The sequence below is a fragment of the Thalassophryne amazonica genome, chromosome 1 (genome assembly GCF_902500255.1).
Source record: "Thalassophryne amazonica chromosome 1, fThaAma1.1, whole genome shotgun sequence".
NCBI lineage: Eukaryota > Metazoa > Chordata > Actinopteri > Batrachoidiformes > Batrachoididae > Thalassophryne > Thalassophryne amazonica.
The window spans coordinates 163,181,312-163,198,291 of record NC_047103.1 but is presented as its reverse complement, the minus strand read 5'-3'; the positions used below and the strand labels follow the sequence as shown (position 1 = coordinate 163,198,291).

At 38.1% G+C, this 16,980-nt stretch overlaps 1 protein-coding gene across 1 annotated transcript in view; it reads left to right on the top strand.

Annotated features, from left to right (window-relative positions):
- LOC117518659 (transmembrane and death domain protein 1-like) overlaps positions 1–4,660 on the top strand; it is a 57,918-nt gene extending 53,258 nt beyond the window's left edge. The window contains exons 3-5 of the mRNA XM_034179904.1: positions 245–364; positions 1,228–1,380; positions 4,374–4,660. Coding sequence (XP_034035795.1) covers positions 245–364; positions 1,228–1,380; positions 4,374–4,660 — 560 coding nt within the window. The remainder of the gene's footprint in view (positions 1–244; positions 365–1,227; positions 1,381–4,373) is intronic.
- The last annotated feature ends 12,320 nt before the right edge of the window (positions 4,661–16,980 follow it).

Below are 16,980 nucleotides of genomic sequence, written 5' to 3'. Positions count from 1 at the left end.
CAAACAAGTGCATAATAAGTCTTCTGTTTGGTTCTCCTCTGTCATCCATAACTAAGGGGGTTAAAGTTCACAAATGTCTGCCTATTCATACTTTATATATAAAGAATTGAAGAAAATTCTGCTAAATTACAGAAATAAGAAGCAAAATATGAGCTGTCAAGGGGCATGACTGAAGCCTGCTATGAATTTCTTTTTCAAATGTGCAGTACAGTGTGGACTGAGTGACATGTTTTGTGTTTACTAGATCCTGAAGTCGAGTGCCGGGTGACCCTAACAGAATGGCTGCTGAGGTACGGTGAGCAGATTTACTTCGACAGGCTTTCTCGTGCCCTGCACCACATCGGGAGAACAGACATCGCATTCGGTAAGACACAACGAGAAACATACAGAGCAAATAATGTTGGTTTTCTGTGACATTCAACAGTTCTGTTTAAAATAGATTTTTTTTTATAGAGGTTCTAATGCAGTGCTTTCAAATTACAACAGATCACGCTGTGCGCACAGTGCAGTGTTTTTGATTAGAGCTGAAACAAGTAATCGAGTTAATCGATTAAAATTGATTATTAAAATAGTTGTCAACTAATTTAGTCATTGATTAGTTGCTAAATAACTTTGTTTTACTGCAAATTAATATATAAATAAAATATATTAAAAAATATTAGAATTTGTAATACATTTGACTCTTTTACGACAACAAATCCTGAGGCATTAGTTATACAGAAAACAAATGCACAAACACGCTGAAATGCCAGCAGCTTAATGCTAACTTTAACACTGAAAACGCCATAGACATGCTAATGCATTAGCATCGGCGTTAGCATAAAATACATCTATCAACTGTTTCAGAAGACCATAACAGGTCAGTTTAACATAAAAAGGTAAATATTCCTCACAGACATATGCTCTTTAGGGTTTTAGTGGGGAAAAATTAAGATAAAGCGAAATAAAACAAATGAAACCAACGAAGCAGCAGCTCGAAGCACTCCTTCATTGGTTCAAGATTTAAGTTATTTAGCAACTAATCGATGACTAAATTAGTTGACAACTATTTTAATAATAGATTTTAATCGAGTAACTCGATTAGTTGTTTCAGCTCTAGTCTACTGCCAGAATTAATTACACTCAAGGAAATAAAACAACAATTATATTTGCATTGACAAACTACTATAGAAACAAATTCATTCACTTTTGGCACTGAGAGAATCTGTCTGATTGTTCTTGTTATAGAAGTGGGGAAGAACATTAACCAGGATAAGATCCAGGCCCTGAAGCGCTACGTTGAAGACTATCACAGATTTGTGAGCTCTCGCGAGATCCCAAAGGCAAAGGAAGAGAAGAAGGAGCACCAGCATGGGAAGCTGAAGATGTTTAAAAGAGAAGGTATAGTCACTGTAACCATGTGTGTGTGTGTCTGTGTGCGAACAAAATAACTAAACAATGGCATGATGGATTTTCACCAAACTTGGTTGGGATATTACCCGGGTTAGTGTCTGCAGATCATTAACTTGTGGTACAAATTGGTCAAGGTAAAAGTAAAAAAAATAGCTTAAAAAACATGATTAACATGTCAGCTGCCAGTGTGGCTCAAGATTTGATCAAAAGCTCATTTTGATCAGTAAAATATTTGTGATCAATTCACAAAGAAGTTATAATATGAAGTCAAAATCTCGCCGTCTAAAAGAACTAGCAAAACATTCATTTTTATTTCCTCAAATCCATACATGTCAACCTATACGGATTGTCTGTAAATTATATGGATTTTTCCGAGTATCAGAGTCATACGGACGTAAGAATAAAGTCTTACGGATATTCGGGGTTTGGTCTCCAGCGGCTCTGTAATCAACTGTTTCTGCAGCGCGACTCCACTTTGATGCGTGAGCCATTGAAGCAATGCTTCGAACCACTGGCTCGTGGTTCTTTGATTTGCTGCTCTTGAGAAGCGGTAAGTCCGCTTCTTAACTCCTCTCAAAGCCATTAAAATATCTTGAGTCGCTTTTGTGTGGACTAAAGTCACTAACTGGGACTCTTGTCATGTTGTAGTCAAGAAACGAGAATCGTCCTCCGTTCCGTTGACACAAAATTGCCGCTTTAAATAAAATGACACCTCTTTCCAAACGCTGTAAAACAGAAAATAAACTACAATCGTCTAAAACGTTTTTTGTTTTTTGTTTTTTCTTTCCAAAATGAGACGTCCTGTGTTCTTTATGAATTAAACTGATACTGGCATACAGCACAGCCAGCTGTAAGAGCTCAGCTCAGATATATGGAAAGACATTCATGCCAAAATGTCTGAAAGGAAATACTTTTAACAAAAACTACAGATTTTGTTTATTTGTATTTATGTCCAGAGATCAAAGATCCACCATATAGAGTTTATTATGTCCAAAGTTTAAGGATCCAGTGACAAATTTCATATTTATTTACTTTAAGACTCAATAAAATGTTGTTCAATTCAGTTTCAATTTAATCGGCTTATGAAGCGCCAAATCACAACAAAAGCCATCTCAAGGCACCTCACATAGAACAGTTCAACATAAAAAATTAAAATAAAGAAATGGCGGTCGGGTTGCCGCGAATAGTTGCTGTCTTTTAATTTACCAAGACTTTGGATTGCTGTCTTTTTTTTTTTTTTTTTCATCCAAAGCATCCATGCACACGCACACACAAAATACATTTTTGATGTATCTGTCATAATATAGGGACACCCAGAAACTTTAAAATGTAATTATCACCTGTCCTTTTTTCCACCCCGAAGCCTCCTGGGCACCTTATTAAAGATGAAACTTGACAAAGGATGCTGCCGCAGTCCTTTGAGATTCAAAATGTGTGTCCTGTTTTGGGTGTGTGGGTGTGTGCGTGCTTGTAATTAATCATGTTGTGGGAACTCGTTTCCTTTCTTGCTCCAAAATGTATAAGTGGGTATCGTAATATTCACTCATACCGTATGGGAACCATCATTTTGACACAAGAAAGGAAATAAAAATACAAGCAAGACAAGGTTTGGGTTAGTTTTGGGAGCGAAGAAGCGAATGTTTTCAACGTCATTCATCTGAATGACGTTGTACATGCGCCGTCTGATTGATTCATAAAATGATCTGTGTCAGCTGTAGCAAGAAATTTCAACAAGTTTGTTATCATCTATATGTGAAGCAATTTGAGAATTTATAGCCTCGCCGCTAGCGTTGTTTGATTCCAATTTAACCTTCTGGGAAAGAAGTTGGATGATAACAGGTGAAAGAAGGTAAAACAAAATCCACACTGTGGATTCCGTCTTTTTCCACAAATAAAAGTAACAAATGTCAGTAAAAGCACTTATGTCACATTCTGTATAGGTATTACCACTCTACATTGTCAGTGCTGCAAATTAGTTGTGCTGATGCAAAACAAGGTCCCGGAATGCTTCAAAACAGGTTTCGAACATTGTTCAAGAGCCCATATCAAATGGAAGACATCACTAACGGTGCTAAAAGAGACCTCAGTTCATCAGCAGATGATTTGAAACAAGTACTTTATGAAGTTCATATTTAAAGGCTACAATCAACACAGCGTGCATGTGCACTAGCATGCACATGACACTGATATCCAAATTTTTAGAACTTGCGTGCTTCAGAAACAACATGTGCTCTTTGTTACATATTGTGGCGTGCTGCAAGCATGAATGGGCTCCATTTTCCTACTGCACCTGAAGCAAACGCTACAGCATTGAACGTATTTATCTTAGGTTTATTCCTAGATTCACTCAAAGACGTATTTAGCCACTTCTGATTTAAATTAAGATCCCTTCCCTTTATAATTCACGTGTCCTCTGTAGTTCCTATGCCAGGGTCGTATACGCTGACCCAGTAGCACATCATAAAAACTCGAGCCAATCAGCAATCTCAAACATCATTTTCATTCTCTGTGATTACATTTATCTTAGAGGTTTGTGGCTGTAGATCAGTGTTACTTGTTTTAAATACAGTATCATCTTTAAAACCATGTGCAGACTCAAGCCTAATGCTGTTCCTTCACTTTGATTGTCGCATATTAAATTGAATCAAGGTGTTATTGCATTGGTTGATATCAATTAATTTTTTTATTGTTGTAGTCTCACTTAGAAGTCATGCAACTACAGTTGAATGGGGCTTTGGAAGAGAAACAAATACCCTGCCAGAGTGGTGCTATTATGCAGCCAATAAATACAGTAAATGTTCATACATTCAATGCCTGGTCACCAGACCGCCAGAATCAGAACATTACAAGCTGCGTCATGCACATTCTTTTAGTTATTTGTTCCTTTGTTGTCTTCCACACTGTCAAATGAAATCTACAGCTATTTTGAGTCTGTTGAATTCTGAACTGACAAAACCATATTTTCTTTGTGTCTGGATTAGTAAGGGACCTGTCATGGCGTGATCTGGATCTGATCATAATGTGGACTCCAAACACCGAGTACCAGAAAGATCCTCTGGATTTGTTCCTGCCACTACTGTACGGACTGCTGGTGGGGTTTGGAAGTTCCTTGGTCGTAGCCGTCTCCTTCATCTGCTTCATCAGCTACCTCTCCAACAGAAACCAGCGGATCAGCCAGTCCACTTCAACCCCCATTTGGATCCATAATACACAGAATGAACTCATACAGCTGGAAGCTGGTTATGTGAGAGGAAGGCTGTGGGTATAGTTTTTATAATAAAATGTTAGAGCTCAATGAAAATAAATAATGTGTGATCACATTTCAGTGTTTCTGGTGTAATTTGAGGGTACACACATCCAAATGGGGGGATGGTGTAGTGTGGCAATCAGTCATTTTTATGTTCAAATCCCTCATCATATTTCCTTATGTAGTGATCCAAATCTGATCGAGATTATAGATTTTGTGGCCATTTAAATGTAGCATTGAAAACCCCATTTGATGTATATTTTACATTATATCTTAATCAAACGTCATATTTGAAAGTGAGGTGCAGACTGACACTCACTATCACCTAACAAAGTTTGATCCGGATCTGATCTGGATTGTGGATTTTGTAGACATTTGAATTTAATATTGAAAGGCCCATTTGATGTACATTTTAAATTAAATAAATCAAAAGTGCCCCAATCACTCTTATTTGTGACAGTGACGTACAAACTGGCACTCTCAATGAATAAACTAAGTTTGATCCATATCTGATCCGGATTGGGGATTTAGCAGATATTTGATTCTTTTTAACATTGAAAAGCACTTTTGATCTATATATTTGTTTTATATTTTAGCTTATGAAAAGCCACTTCTAACAGGACTTTGACCTTGAATTTTTTTTCCAAGGTAAGAAATGGTGGAATTAGAAACTAGTGTTGGTGGAGGTTTTTGCTCTATGAGCATGCTGTTCTATTTGAAATAATTTTTTTTTGGGGGGGGGGGGGGGGGGTTGCTAATTAATAGGCAGATTTCTTGCTTTACCAGTGTTTTTCTATCTTATTAGGCTTTTTCCCCCTGGAGTTGCCATTTTGATTGATTCGTTGAAAGTGACATACTTTCCTGGATGGGTTCATGATCAGGCCAATTTTATGAAATGTGTTTTTAACGACAGAAAAAAAAAATTCTTATTAATATGCATATGTCGCGGACATGAACGAGTGAAGCTCGTCAGAATCTCACCATGTCATTTAGGTTCTTCAGACTATTTTGAGTAAATGCTTCAGGGGAGCATTTGCATGGCAATAACCAGACTCCCCACCTTTCTTTTTTTTGAAATTCTTTATTTTCAATTTTTGCAGAAAAATAAACATTTTCCAAGTAACATATAACACAGAGGGTGTGCCGATGATGTAAATACAAGATTACCATAAATACAAACAATGAAATACAATCTCTGAGAAGTTAAATAAAATCTGGTCTAGTGGTTGTAATAAACTCAATCCACCGCTTCCATCGGTTTTCAAACTTGTCTCGTTGTAATCTAATACTGAATGTTATTCTCTCTAGTTTGAAAATGTCATATATGATATCAAACCATTCATTTATTGATGGTATTTGTGGGTTTAACCACTTTCTAGTAATTGCTTTCCTAGCAGCCGCACTTAAAATTTGGAATAAGTATTTACTTTTATATGATATATTGTCATCTAGCAAGGAACCTAGGTACAGTGATGTAAATTGGAACAGTATGTCCATGTGAAACACTTTTTCAAAGATTTTATGAACATCAGTCCAAAATGGAACAATCAGAGAGCATGTCCAGAAGATGTGGCAATGGTTTGCTTCCTGTTCTCCGCATTGCCTCCAACAGGTTGCTGATTTGGTGAAGTGTTTTCTTTGTGCCGGTGTTTTGAAAAACCTAACCAAGTTTTTCCAACAAAACTCTCTCCAGATTGTTGAGTTGGTAGTTTTCCATTGTACCTCACAGACTGTTGTCCATTCCTCATCAGAGATATGTAAATTCCCTTCTTTTTCCCATTTTTGTTTCACATGACACTCAAGTCCTTTTGATTGACATAGTCCTTTGTAGAGCCTTGAAATTGTCTTATGGTCATTATGTGAAGTGTAGGCATCAACAAACACTTTGATTAAAAGATTATTTTGGAGTTTTTCTTTAGTATTCTTTAACATTTTTTCAATGTAGTTTCGAATTTGGAGAAATCTAAAAAAAAAAAAAAAAATCACTATTGTTTAAACCATAGATCGTTTTCAATGTGTGGAAATTGTTCACTTTCCCTTGATTTAACAAGGTACAATAAGCGGTTAACCCTTGTGAGGTCCATTCTTTAAATCTTGCATCTAACCTGCTGGGTGCAAAATCTTTATCATATCCACACCATTTCAATATTCCCACCACAACATTTAAATTATTGTATTGTACTGTCTTATTCCATAATTTAATAGGTAAAGTAATAAATAGATTTTTCAAACAGTCTAATCTGTCCAATCTAATTTTTTTTCTCCTATTAGCTCTTGAATTGGATATCCGTTTGTTGATGCCTCTTCAATTTCTTTCCATTTAGCAAAGTAGTCAGGATTACATAAGCACACAAGTGGTCTAAGTTGTGCAGCCACATAATAATCTTTGAGGGGAGGGAGTGCCACTCCCCCCCTAATCTTAGATAATTGTAAGTTTTTGTATTTGATTCTTGGTTTTTTGCCCTGCCAGACATAACGTGAAATTAGTCTGTCCCACTCCATGGAATTGTTGGTCTGGTATCTCCACAGGAAGGGACTGAAACAAGTAAAGTAGTCCAGGTAGAATATTCATTTGAACTGATTGTACTCGGTCCAAAACCAAGAAGGGGAATGGCGCTCCACCTCTGAACATCCTCCTTGAGTTTTATTTAATGGTAGGTAGTTATCAGAGTATAAATTTGTTAAATCTTTGGAGATTTCAACCCCGAGGTATTTCATTTTAGTAGCTCCCCAATTTAATGGGTATTTTTCAGACATGTTTTTTGTGTGATTATACCTAAAGCACATAACTTGTGTTTTTGATAAATTTAACTTGTAGCCAGAGAATGTTCCATAGTCTTCTAGTAGTGTAATTAAATGTATAAAGAAAGTCTCTGGACCGGATAAATAAAGTAATACATCGTCCGCAAACAATTAAATTTTTTTTATTACCCCCTTTCATATCAATACCCTTGATATCCTGATTCTGGGTGATGCACTGACTTAATGGCTCAATAAAAAGAGCGAATAGCAACGGGCTCAAGGGGCAGCCTTGCCATGACCCTCTCTCTAGTTTTATAAATGGAGATACTGCCCTATTCACCTTAATTTTTGCCTTTGGCTCATAGTATAATGCTTGTATTGTTTTTATCATTTTATCATCAAAACCAAATCTACACAAGGTTTCATACAGAAAAGACCAGCTTACACAGTCAAACGCCTTCTCTGCATCTAAACCTACTATTGCAGGCGTGTTATGCATTGTTATGTGATTTACATGTAGGGCACGGCGTATGTTGTCCTGTGTCCTGCGTTCCTGAATAAAACCAGTCTGGTCTAGACTAATGATCTGTGGGAGAACTATTTCCATTCTTTTGGCTAGAATATGGGTGAGAATTTTGTAGTCCTGATTCAGGACACTTATTGGTCTAAAATTGCTGCATTCAAGTTTGTCCTTGCCTTCCTTTGGAATTCATGATATTACTGCTTCACTCCACGAGGGAGGGGTTCTGTTTTCTTGCAGGATCCAGTTGAAAGTATGCTCCAAAATTGGAACCAAGGAATCCGTCATTTCCTTTAGAATTCTGGAGAGAACCCATCTGGTCCGGCTATTTTATTTGATTTAAGGTGTTTTATTGCTGCCTCAATTTCATTTTTTGAAATATGTTTTACAAGATCTTTTCTTTTTTCTATAGTCAATTTTGGTAAATTAATTTGATCAAAAAAGTTCTGCATTTTCACTTGGTCACATGGAGCCTTTGAGTATAATTTTTTATAGTATGTTTCAAAACATTTTTGAATCTGTGGTAGTTTATGTTCAATGTGCTTTGTTTCAGAATTTGTAATTTTGTAAACTGAGTTTTCTGCTTGCTGTTTTTTTAATTTGTAAGCCAACAGTCTAGTAGCTTTTGCCCCACCCTCATAGTAAGTCTGCTTCATAAACATCATTTTCTTCTGAATATCTTTAGTGTACTGCTCATCTATTTTGTTTTTCTTTTTGACTACGAGGTCTATTAGAAAAGTATCCGACCTTATTATTTTTTTTCAAAAACCATATGGATTTGAATCACGTGTGATTACATCAGACATGCTTGAACCCTTGTGGGCATGCAAGAGTTTTTTCACGCCTGTGCGTTACGTCATTTGCCTGTGGGCAGTCTTTGAGTGAGGAGTCGCCCACCCTCTCGTCGATTTTTTCATTGTTTAGGAATGGCTCAGAGACTGCTGCTTTGTTTGATCAAAATTTTTTCAAAACTGTAAGGCACAACTGAGTGGACACCATTCGATAAATTCAGCTGGTTTTCGGTAAAAATTTTAACGGCTGATGAGAGATTTTGGTCTGGTAGTGTCTTTTTAAGGATGGCCCACGGTGCCTGACGGCGATCTGTGTTTCGAGGCGGCAGCGTCTCGCCGTTTCAAGCTGAAAACTTCCACATTTCAGGGTCTGTTGACCCAGTAAGTCGTCAGAGAACAGAGAACTTTCAGAAGAAGTCGGCATGAGGAGTTTATTCAGACATTCCATTGTTAACGGACATTTTGTAATGAAAGAACGTGCAGGCAGAGTCGCATATCGGGCCGGACCCGACCGCGGGGGGTCGCGACAGGAAAAACACCTCCATTGGAAACCATAACGGGCAAGTTGGAACATGCCCAAGCTGTTCAACAATTTCTCAGTTACTCACTTGTTGAAAGCCATCAAAAGCCACCTGAATTTTACAAATGGTTTTCAACACGGAGGTGTTTTTCCTGTCGCGGCACACACAGATTCGCCGAGTCCTCACGGAAACGACTTGGCGAATTTGCATTACATTTGCATCATTACAAAATGTCCTCAAACAGTGGAATGTCCGCATAAAGTCCTCATGCCGGCCTCTTCTGAATCTTCTCTGTTCTCTCATGACGTCCTGGGTGAATTAAGCCTTAAATTAGGATGTTTTCAGGTCGAAACAGGCCGACGACAGCGCCTGGAAGCGCTGCGCGACGTCCCGCTCTGTGGGAAGTCCTTACACCGACAGAAACACCCCATAATCTCTCATCAGCCGTTAAACCTTTCACCGAAAACCAGCTTAATTTCTCGAATAGTGTCCACTCGGATATTCCTCACAGGTCCAGAAAAAATTTTGATAAAGCAACGTGCGCCGTCTCGAGCAGCGTGTGAAACAAAGGAATTCAGCTGAGAGGGCGGGACCACATCTCACTCAAGGCCTGCCCACAGGGAAATGACGTCACCGACACGCGTGAAAAAAACTCATGCATGCGTACGAGGGTTCAAGCATGATTGGTGTAATCGCACGTCATTCAAATCCATATAGTTTTTTAAAAAAATAAAAAGGTAGGATATTTTTCTAATAGACCTCGTATTTCTGTTTTTATTTTCTGGTCCCCTTTTTGTATGTAATAATGTTCCAGCTTTGCCAATTCAGATTCCAGTATCAATAATTTATGCTGCCTTGAACGTTTTAGATTTGAACTATAGCCTATTATTTTTCCTCTAAGGACAGCTTTACAGGCATCCCAAAGTATTATGGGAGTTATCTCATCATTATCATTGTCCTCTATGTATTCTTTGATATCTGCTTTAATTTGAGTCTCTTTTTTTTGCCTCAAAATGTAATTATTTAGCCTCCACATGGTTTTTTGCGATCCATATTTATATCTATGTCTACAGTTACTGGACTGTGGTCCGATAAATCCATACTGCCTATTGTACAGTCAAACACCCACTGAAGATCCTTATTAAAAATAAAAAGTAGTCAATTCGTGAGAAAAACGAATGTGGGTTTGAGAAAAATGTATAGTCTTTTGTTGTTGAATTAAGTTGTCTCCACAGATCAACCAGTCCCAGATCATCAAGTGCACCTTTGAATTTTTTATTTATAAGTTTAGGCTGAGTTATTCTTGGGTTAGAGGAGTCAAGATCCAAACTTAACCTCAGATTAAAATCGCCTGCACATATTAAAATACCTTGAGTTTAAGTTATTATTAAATCAAATATTGCCTAAAAAAGCTCCATTCAGAATTTGGGGGGGGGGCATAGACATTTAGCAAGGTCACCAGTGAACCATCCATATTTCCCCTTAAAAGGACATATCTGCCTTCTTTATGTTTTTTTTTTTTTTCAAATAGTGTTTCAAATGTAATTTTACTTGATATTAAAATTGACACTCCCCTCCTATGACCCACAGAATAAGATGATGAATATTGATATTTAAATCCCATTCTAGTGGGTTTGACATGTTCTATTTCAGAAAGATGGGTTTCCTGTAGAAATGTTATTTCAGTATTTATCCATTTTAGTTTAATTAGAATCTTGCTTCTTTTGATCGGATTGAGTAACCCATTCACATTATAACTAACCACTTTCATTATCTGCACATATACATTTCAATATATATTTGACAACAGGTCATTACGGCAACACCCCAAAACACACAACAATATGCCCTAAAACAGGCTTGAACAAAAAGCAACAATAATGAATAAAAATAGTTGACCTCCAAAAGTGGGATCACACTAACGATCCTGATTGACCCCAGTTGGAAAAGGGGGTTAGAGGGAAAGCCTCGTCCCCTCGTTGGAGGGTGAGGGCCTACAACAGTAAAACAAGCTATTTTACTGTCCACTGTCCTTGTGTCCCGACATATCACCTTAAACTAGCCTTAAGCAGTTTTACTTTTAGTACTTTTAGTCTGAACTGTCAATCATTCTTGACTCTTATTATTTCAATAGTCCATCCATTTTAGACAATGAACAACTCCCCACCTGCCCTCTTCATGCTCAGTCCTTATCTTTCCTCCAAAACATTTGTAATTTTTCTTGATAACTAGGAGCCTTCGTATTATCAGCCCGGGTCTTGGTCTTAACTGTGCTCCAAGTTAGTTGCCGAATTTGATCCAAGATTGATGTCGGGCTTGGACTGGACACCTCCGTAACTGTGAGCCCTCTCTTATTCATATCCCGCGTCGCCTCTTCCACAGACCCGTACAGCACAGGTCCGCTCTCGTAATAGACTCTTAACTTTGCTGGAAACGGAGTTTGAAAGCGTATCTTCTTAAGTTTCAGAACTGCTTTTGCCTCCGCGTATGCCCTCCGCTTCTGCAGGATCTCTGGCGCGTAGTCATGGTCCAGATTCACAGCTCTTCCATTCAATTGAAAGCCACATTTCTGCCAAGCCAATCTCAGGATCTCTTCTTTTACCCTGTAGCTGGAAAACTTGGCTATGATTGATCTCGGAGATGCGTCTGGGGGTGGCCGTGACACCAAAGCGCGATGCGAGCGCTCCACTCTCACATCCACGGATGGTGGCACAGACAGATTTTCACGTAGCAGGCGTTCCACAAATGCATTGATGTTTGGGTCATTATCTTCGAGTCCTTCTTTCACATTATAGATGCGAATACAGTCCCGTCTTGCGCGGCTCTCCAAATCAACAGTTTTACCATCTCTGCTGCAGCTATCCGCTCCTCCGCCTCGTCTATTCTCTTATTAGCACTTTGAATATCCTCACAAATATCTTTCAGCTGTTGGGAGCTGTCTTTCCTAAATTCTCTTAATTCCTTCAGAATGATGGTCAAGTTAGCGCTGTCGTTTTCTTCCTCGCCCACAGTTAGCATGGTTTCTCCCTCGATGCTAACCGACTCTTCTTCATCACGGTCGCCGAGTTGATTACCTTTTGCTTTAGGCATTGTGGTTGGCCTTGTTTTAAAATGGAGCTGTCACTTATAAAAGTGGTCAAATCGAGTTTTAACGGGCAATATCTGAACAGCTGTCGGGAGCACACGCTTATGCTGCCGCCATGTTGCAAGGCTTGACCGGAAGACCAGACCCCCCCACCTTTCTAAGCATTTTTCTTTATTTGCCTCTCACATACTTGGAAAAGCTCCTCGCCATCTAACCATGTCCTTTAGGTCCTTCAGACTTTTTTCAGTAAAATGGTTCTTGGAAGCATGAGCATGACTAAAACCTTTCAGCTTCTGGAGGGGCTCTGCCCCCCCCCCCCCCCCCATACTCTACCTTTTTAAGCAGTTTTTTTTTCTTTTTTTGCTTTTCAGCTGACCCCCTAATTACAGCCCTCTTAACCCCCCCGCCACTTTAAGCATTTTTTTTTTTTATGTAGATGTAAATTAATATTCAAAGTTTTCAGCTAGTTGACAGTAAGGCTGTACAATATGGCCAAATGATCATATCTCAATATTGTCATATAAACTGTCATGTAAATGTTACTTATAGACATGCTGTCCATATTCTTGAGCTGCTTAGGTGGGTAGGGAGAGATCCCATGGGATAAAAAAGCTTTTCAACCAACCATCCCTGGTTCTCCAGACCAGGCACCTAAAAGGCTCTACTCTTTTTGTTTTTTTAAGATATTTAGGTGTACCTTCGTAAACACTAGTACAGTTCTACCTTAGATATGGAATGTATAATAGAAGATTTACCTTACTGAATTTTCATATCAATATGATATATGATGACTATGATTTGACACAAAGTGCAGCAACAGTGAAAATTAAACATTCTTAAACAAAACAGTAATAATACCACACTTGAACACTTGTACTTGAACAGTACTTGAACACTTGGTATTTCACACATTTTAATTTGTTTATGCCATTTTAAATACAAGACATACAAAAAATAAAGACTAAATATTTCTAAAATTATCTTCCTCAAACTCAAACTGAAAGCAAGTTTCTAAAACTTGATAAAACCTGTAAGTAATACGTTTTATTGCCAGTTTTCTTCAGACAAGTCAGGGGATGGAAACATGAACATTTTCAAGTCACTGAATATGTCTTGAACTTTATTTACTTCAGTTATGAAGAAATACAAACGTTTCTTTCACCAGAACATCAACTCTAATCTTTCATCTCAAATGTACTTTCTGTCAAATTGTAACTGAACTTTCAGGTTTTCTTTTTAAGAAAATCCTCCTCTACACCACTTCATCAGGAAGCTGGATTTTAGATTTTTAATTAATTTATATCAAGTTGTAAAGATTTGCTTTCAGTTTGAGTTAAGGAACATAATTTTAGAAAAAAAAAATTATTTGAAATGGAATAAATAAATAAAAATGTGTGAAAATACCAAGTGGTCCAATACTTTTGAGGGCAACTGAGAAACACTGAGGAGCAGCATCTCACATCTCATATATAGTGCAGCAGATAAGAGAATATTTAGAGTGGAATCCTGCAAACGGTGATACAAACATCAAATTCGGCACAAATTATCCATAGACATGAACTCTTAAAAAAAACTGATTGGCCACTTGACTTTTCAATAGGCAGCCAGGTGTGTGTCAACTGAAGAAATACACAGGGGTCAAAACAAGATGCTCCAATCATATAGAAACCTACACCACATTATTTGCCTGATCATAAAGATTCCAAAAAAGGTATAGTTTGGACAATCTGTGACTGAATGTTATGGAGTTATGAGGTGAAAGCAGGAAGACTGGTGACAAAGGTCAGTTTCAGTTTGTACAGGGGTCAAAAGTAAAAGTTGCTCCATTAATTTTGCTCCAGCTGTATTTGTGCTGAATTTGATGCTTGTATCACCATTTGAAGGATCGTTTCAGTTATTTGCTGCACTAATAAGCCAACAACAATAAGCCACCTGAATTAAAGGAGAAATGCTGCTTTTAACAACCTGAACCTTATTTTTAGCATAAAATACAGTTGTTTACTCACCAATATAAGTTTGGTGTGATTAGAAGTCCTTCGTTCAAATGACGTGTTCAGTTCAAATCTGGAGCAAACATTTTTCTTCTTCTACTATGGTGGATTAGAACTTTTTGTGGTACACAGCACAAACTACTGGACAGGAGGAACCTAGCAGTCAATGTGACTCACTGATTTGAAAATGCAGCTCTTTCAACCAGACGTGTGGTGCTGTGACATGTCAATCATCTGTGTCCAATCACATTTCAGGAGAGTCCAGTGAAATCCCAGCCTCCGCTCTAGCTCCACCCATGCCAAAAACTGTTTGACATTTTAACATTTCCTGTTTCACTGTGACTAAGAATTCGGCACTTCCTGTTTGAGTGTGAGCTTGCCATTGAGTTCCCGCGAGATTCCATGGGATTTTGTCTGTCAATCCAGGAAGTGTTTGACATTTGAACATTTCCTGTTTTACTGTGGATTTGAAATTTGGCACTTCCTGTTTAGGACGGCCTGTACCATGAGTGAGCTTCGCGCTGCTGCGCGACGCTTCGCTCATATAAAGTCATTAAAATGCGCTGTCATATAAAATTTTACATGCTCAGAAATATTTGGACACTGAAAAAACATGTTCTATTAGTGCCTTGGAGTTTAAAAACAAAGAATATGTGAAGACTTGTAAGCTTTCATTTGAGAAAAATCTACATCAAATCTCACAAAAACTGGAAATTACAGGAGTTTGGGGGAACATGTTTTGTTCCGTTTATCGAGGTCCTACGTTTTACGTCTCAGTGTGTCACTGTGTGGACTAGAAACCCTCTAGTCATGTTGTTAGTTCAACATCACCACCTGTTGGCAGGTTCTGTGCAAAACCCCTATATAAATAAAATAAAAATAGAGGTGGTACACGTGGTGGTTTGTTTGGATGAAGCCACAAAATCAAGACTATTAAAATTAACATGGATTCAGCACCAACAAAAGCACTGAGAGAAAGCTTAGAAAATAAACAAATAAAATATATGGTCGAGATAAAAGGAGCTTCCTGTGACTCACCTCGTAGAAGAAAGGATGACCCGCCGTGTCGAAAATATTCACTTTGATTTCTCTGTTGCGAACCTGAACTCTGACACCCCCCCCCCCCCCCCCCCACACACACACACACACACACACACACACACACACACACACACACACACACACACAGCTGCAAACAAGAAAACATCCGAGGTCCAAGTGTGCTTGTGTAAAGTTAAAAACAGATTGTTTGAAACCTTTGACCATGTGACCAGCTCCCACTGTTGTCATTAATTGTTGGAACCAGGTCTATGGAAGTAAATCTGTGCCATCAGAATTTGAATTTTGAAGGTTGAATGTTTGTAGCATCAAAATCAGACTTTGAAGTTGAATTTCTAAGGTTGACTTTGTTTAGCATCAAAATATTCAGCCTCAAAAACGTCAAGCTAAACAACATCACATCACAGACTTACTTCCATACATAAACGTTGATGATTGAGACAGGGATCGATTGCTTCTCCCTGCTTTTCTATTTTTTGAGGATGAATTTTTTGAGGGTGAATTTTTTTAGGTTACATTTTTTTTTTAGGTTGAATTTTTTTGAAGTTGAATTTTTTTAGGCTGAATTTTTTTTTTTTTTTTTAGGTTGAAGTTTTTGAGGCTGAATAATTTGATACTAAACAAATTCAACCTTAGAAATTCAACTTCAAACTCTGATTTTAATGCTAAAAATATTCAACCTTAAAAATTCAAATTCAAACACTGATGGCACAGATTTACTTCCATACGGGTCTATTTCTAACCCCCCAAAGTCATTCACTGACATGTTGTCTCAGGGAGGCAGCGCAACAGCACAGATGGCAAAAAAGGTGTATGTCAGGTGCCTGGAGAGCAAAGTGGTTGAGCTGGAAAACAAGGTGGGGATGATGTAAAACCAGAACCAGGTGCTGATGGAGGAACTCAAAGCCCTGAAAGAATCTAAAGTTTTTTTTAATTAATTTGTTAATTTTTGATTATCTGCTTTTGTCTTTGTTTACTTGCCTTGACACATGAAAAAAAAAAACCCTTGGAAAAAAAAAATTGAAAATGCACGTTTTTAGCACTGTAGTAAAAACAGCCGTTTATGTGAACAGCTTGATTTGAATGCAGACAGGTGCTTTAATTACAGACTGAAATTAGACTGGGACCGATACTTTTTTCATATTTAAGCTTCATAGATCCAAAGGATCCAAAAGACCTAGGATAGAATTTCGCCAACCATTGCACGTGACAACAAAATACTTTATTATCACAATCAACATTTTTGTTTAAAAAATATCACTCAACACAACTAGGGCTGACAAACCACAATACAACAAAATTAACACACCACAACAAAACTGGCTGGCGCCGCTGAGCCACGTGATGGCACAACAACAAAAGACCAGAGGGGGGAGGGTGCGCTGCTCCGTGTTGTGTGACACAGCGCAGCGCTGCTCTTACAGACACAGAGTACACCTTGATGAATCTGCGTGCGCAGCAGTCAGTGTGTGCGGGAGAGGAAAAAAGCTTGAGTATCGATCTTTTTACATGAGGATCGTTCAATATCAATACCAGCGATGGTATCGATATTAGGATTGATCCGCCCACCTCTATTGGCTACAATCAGTGATGAATGTCAGGGCACAGTGGTACAGCGGAGTCAGGGACTGT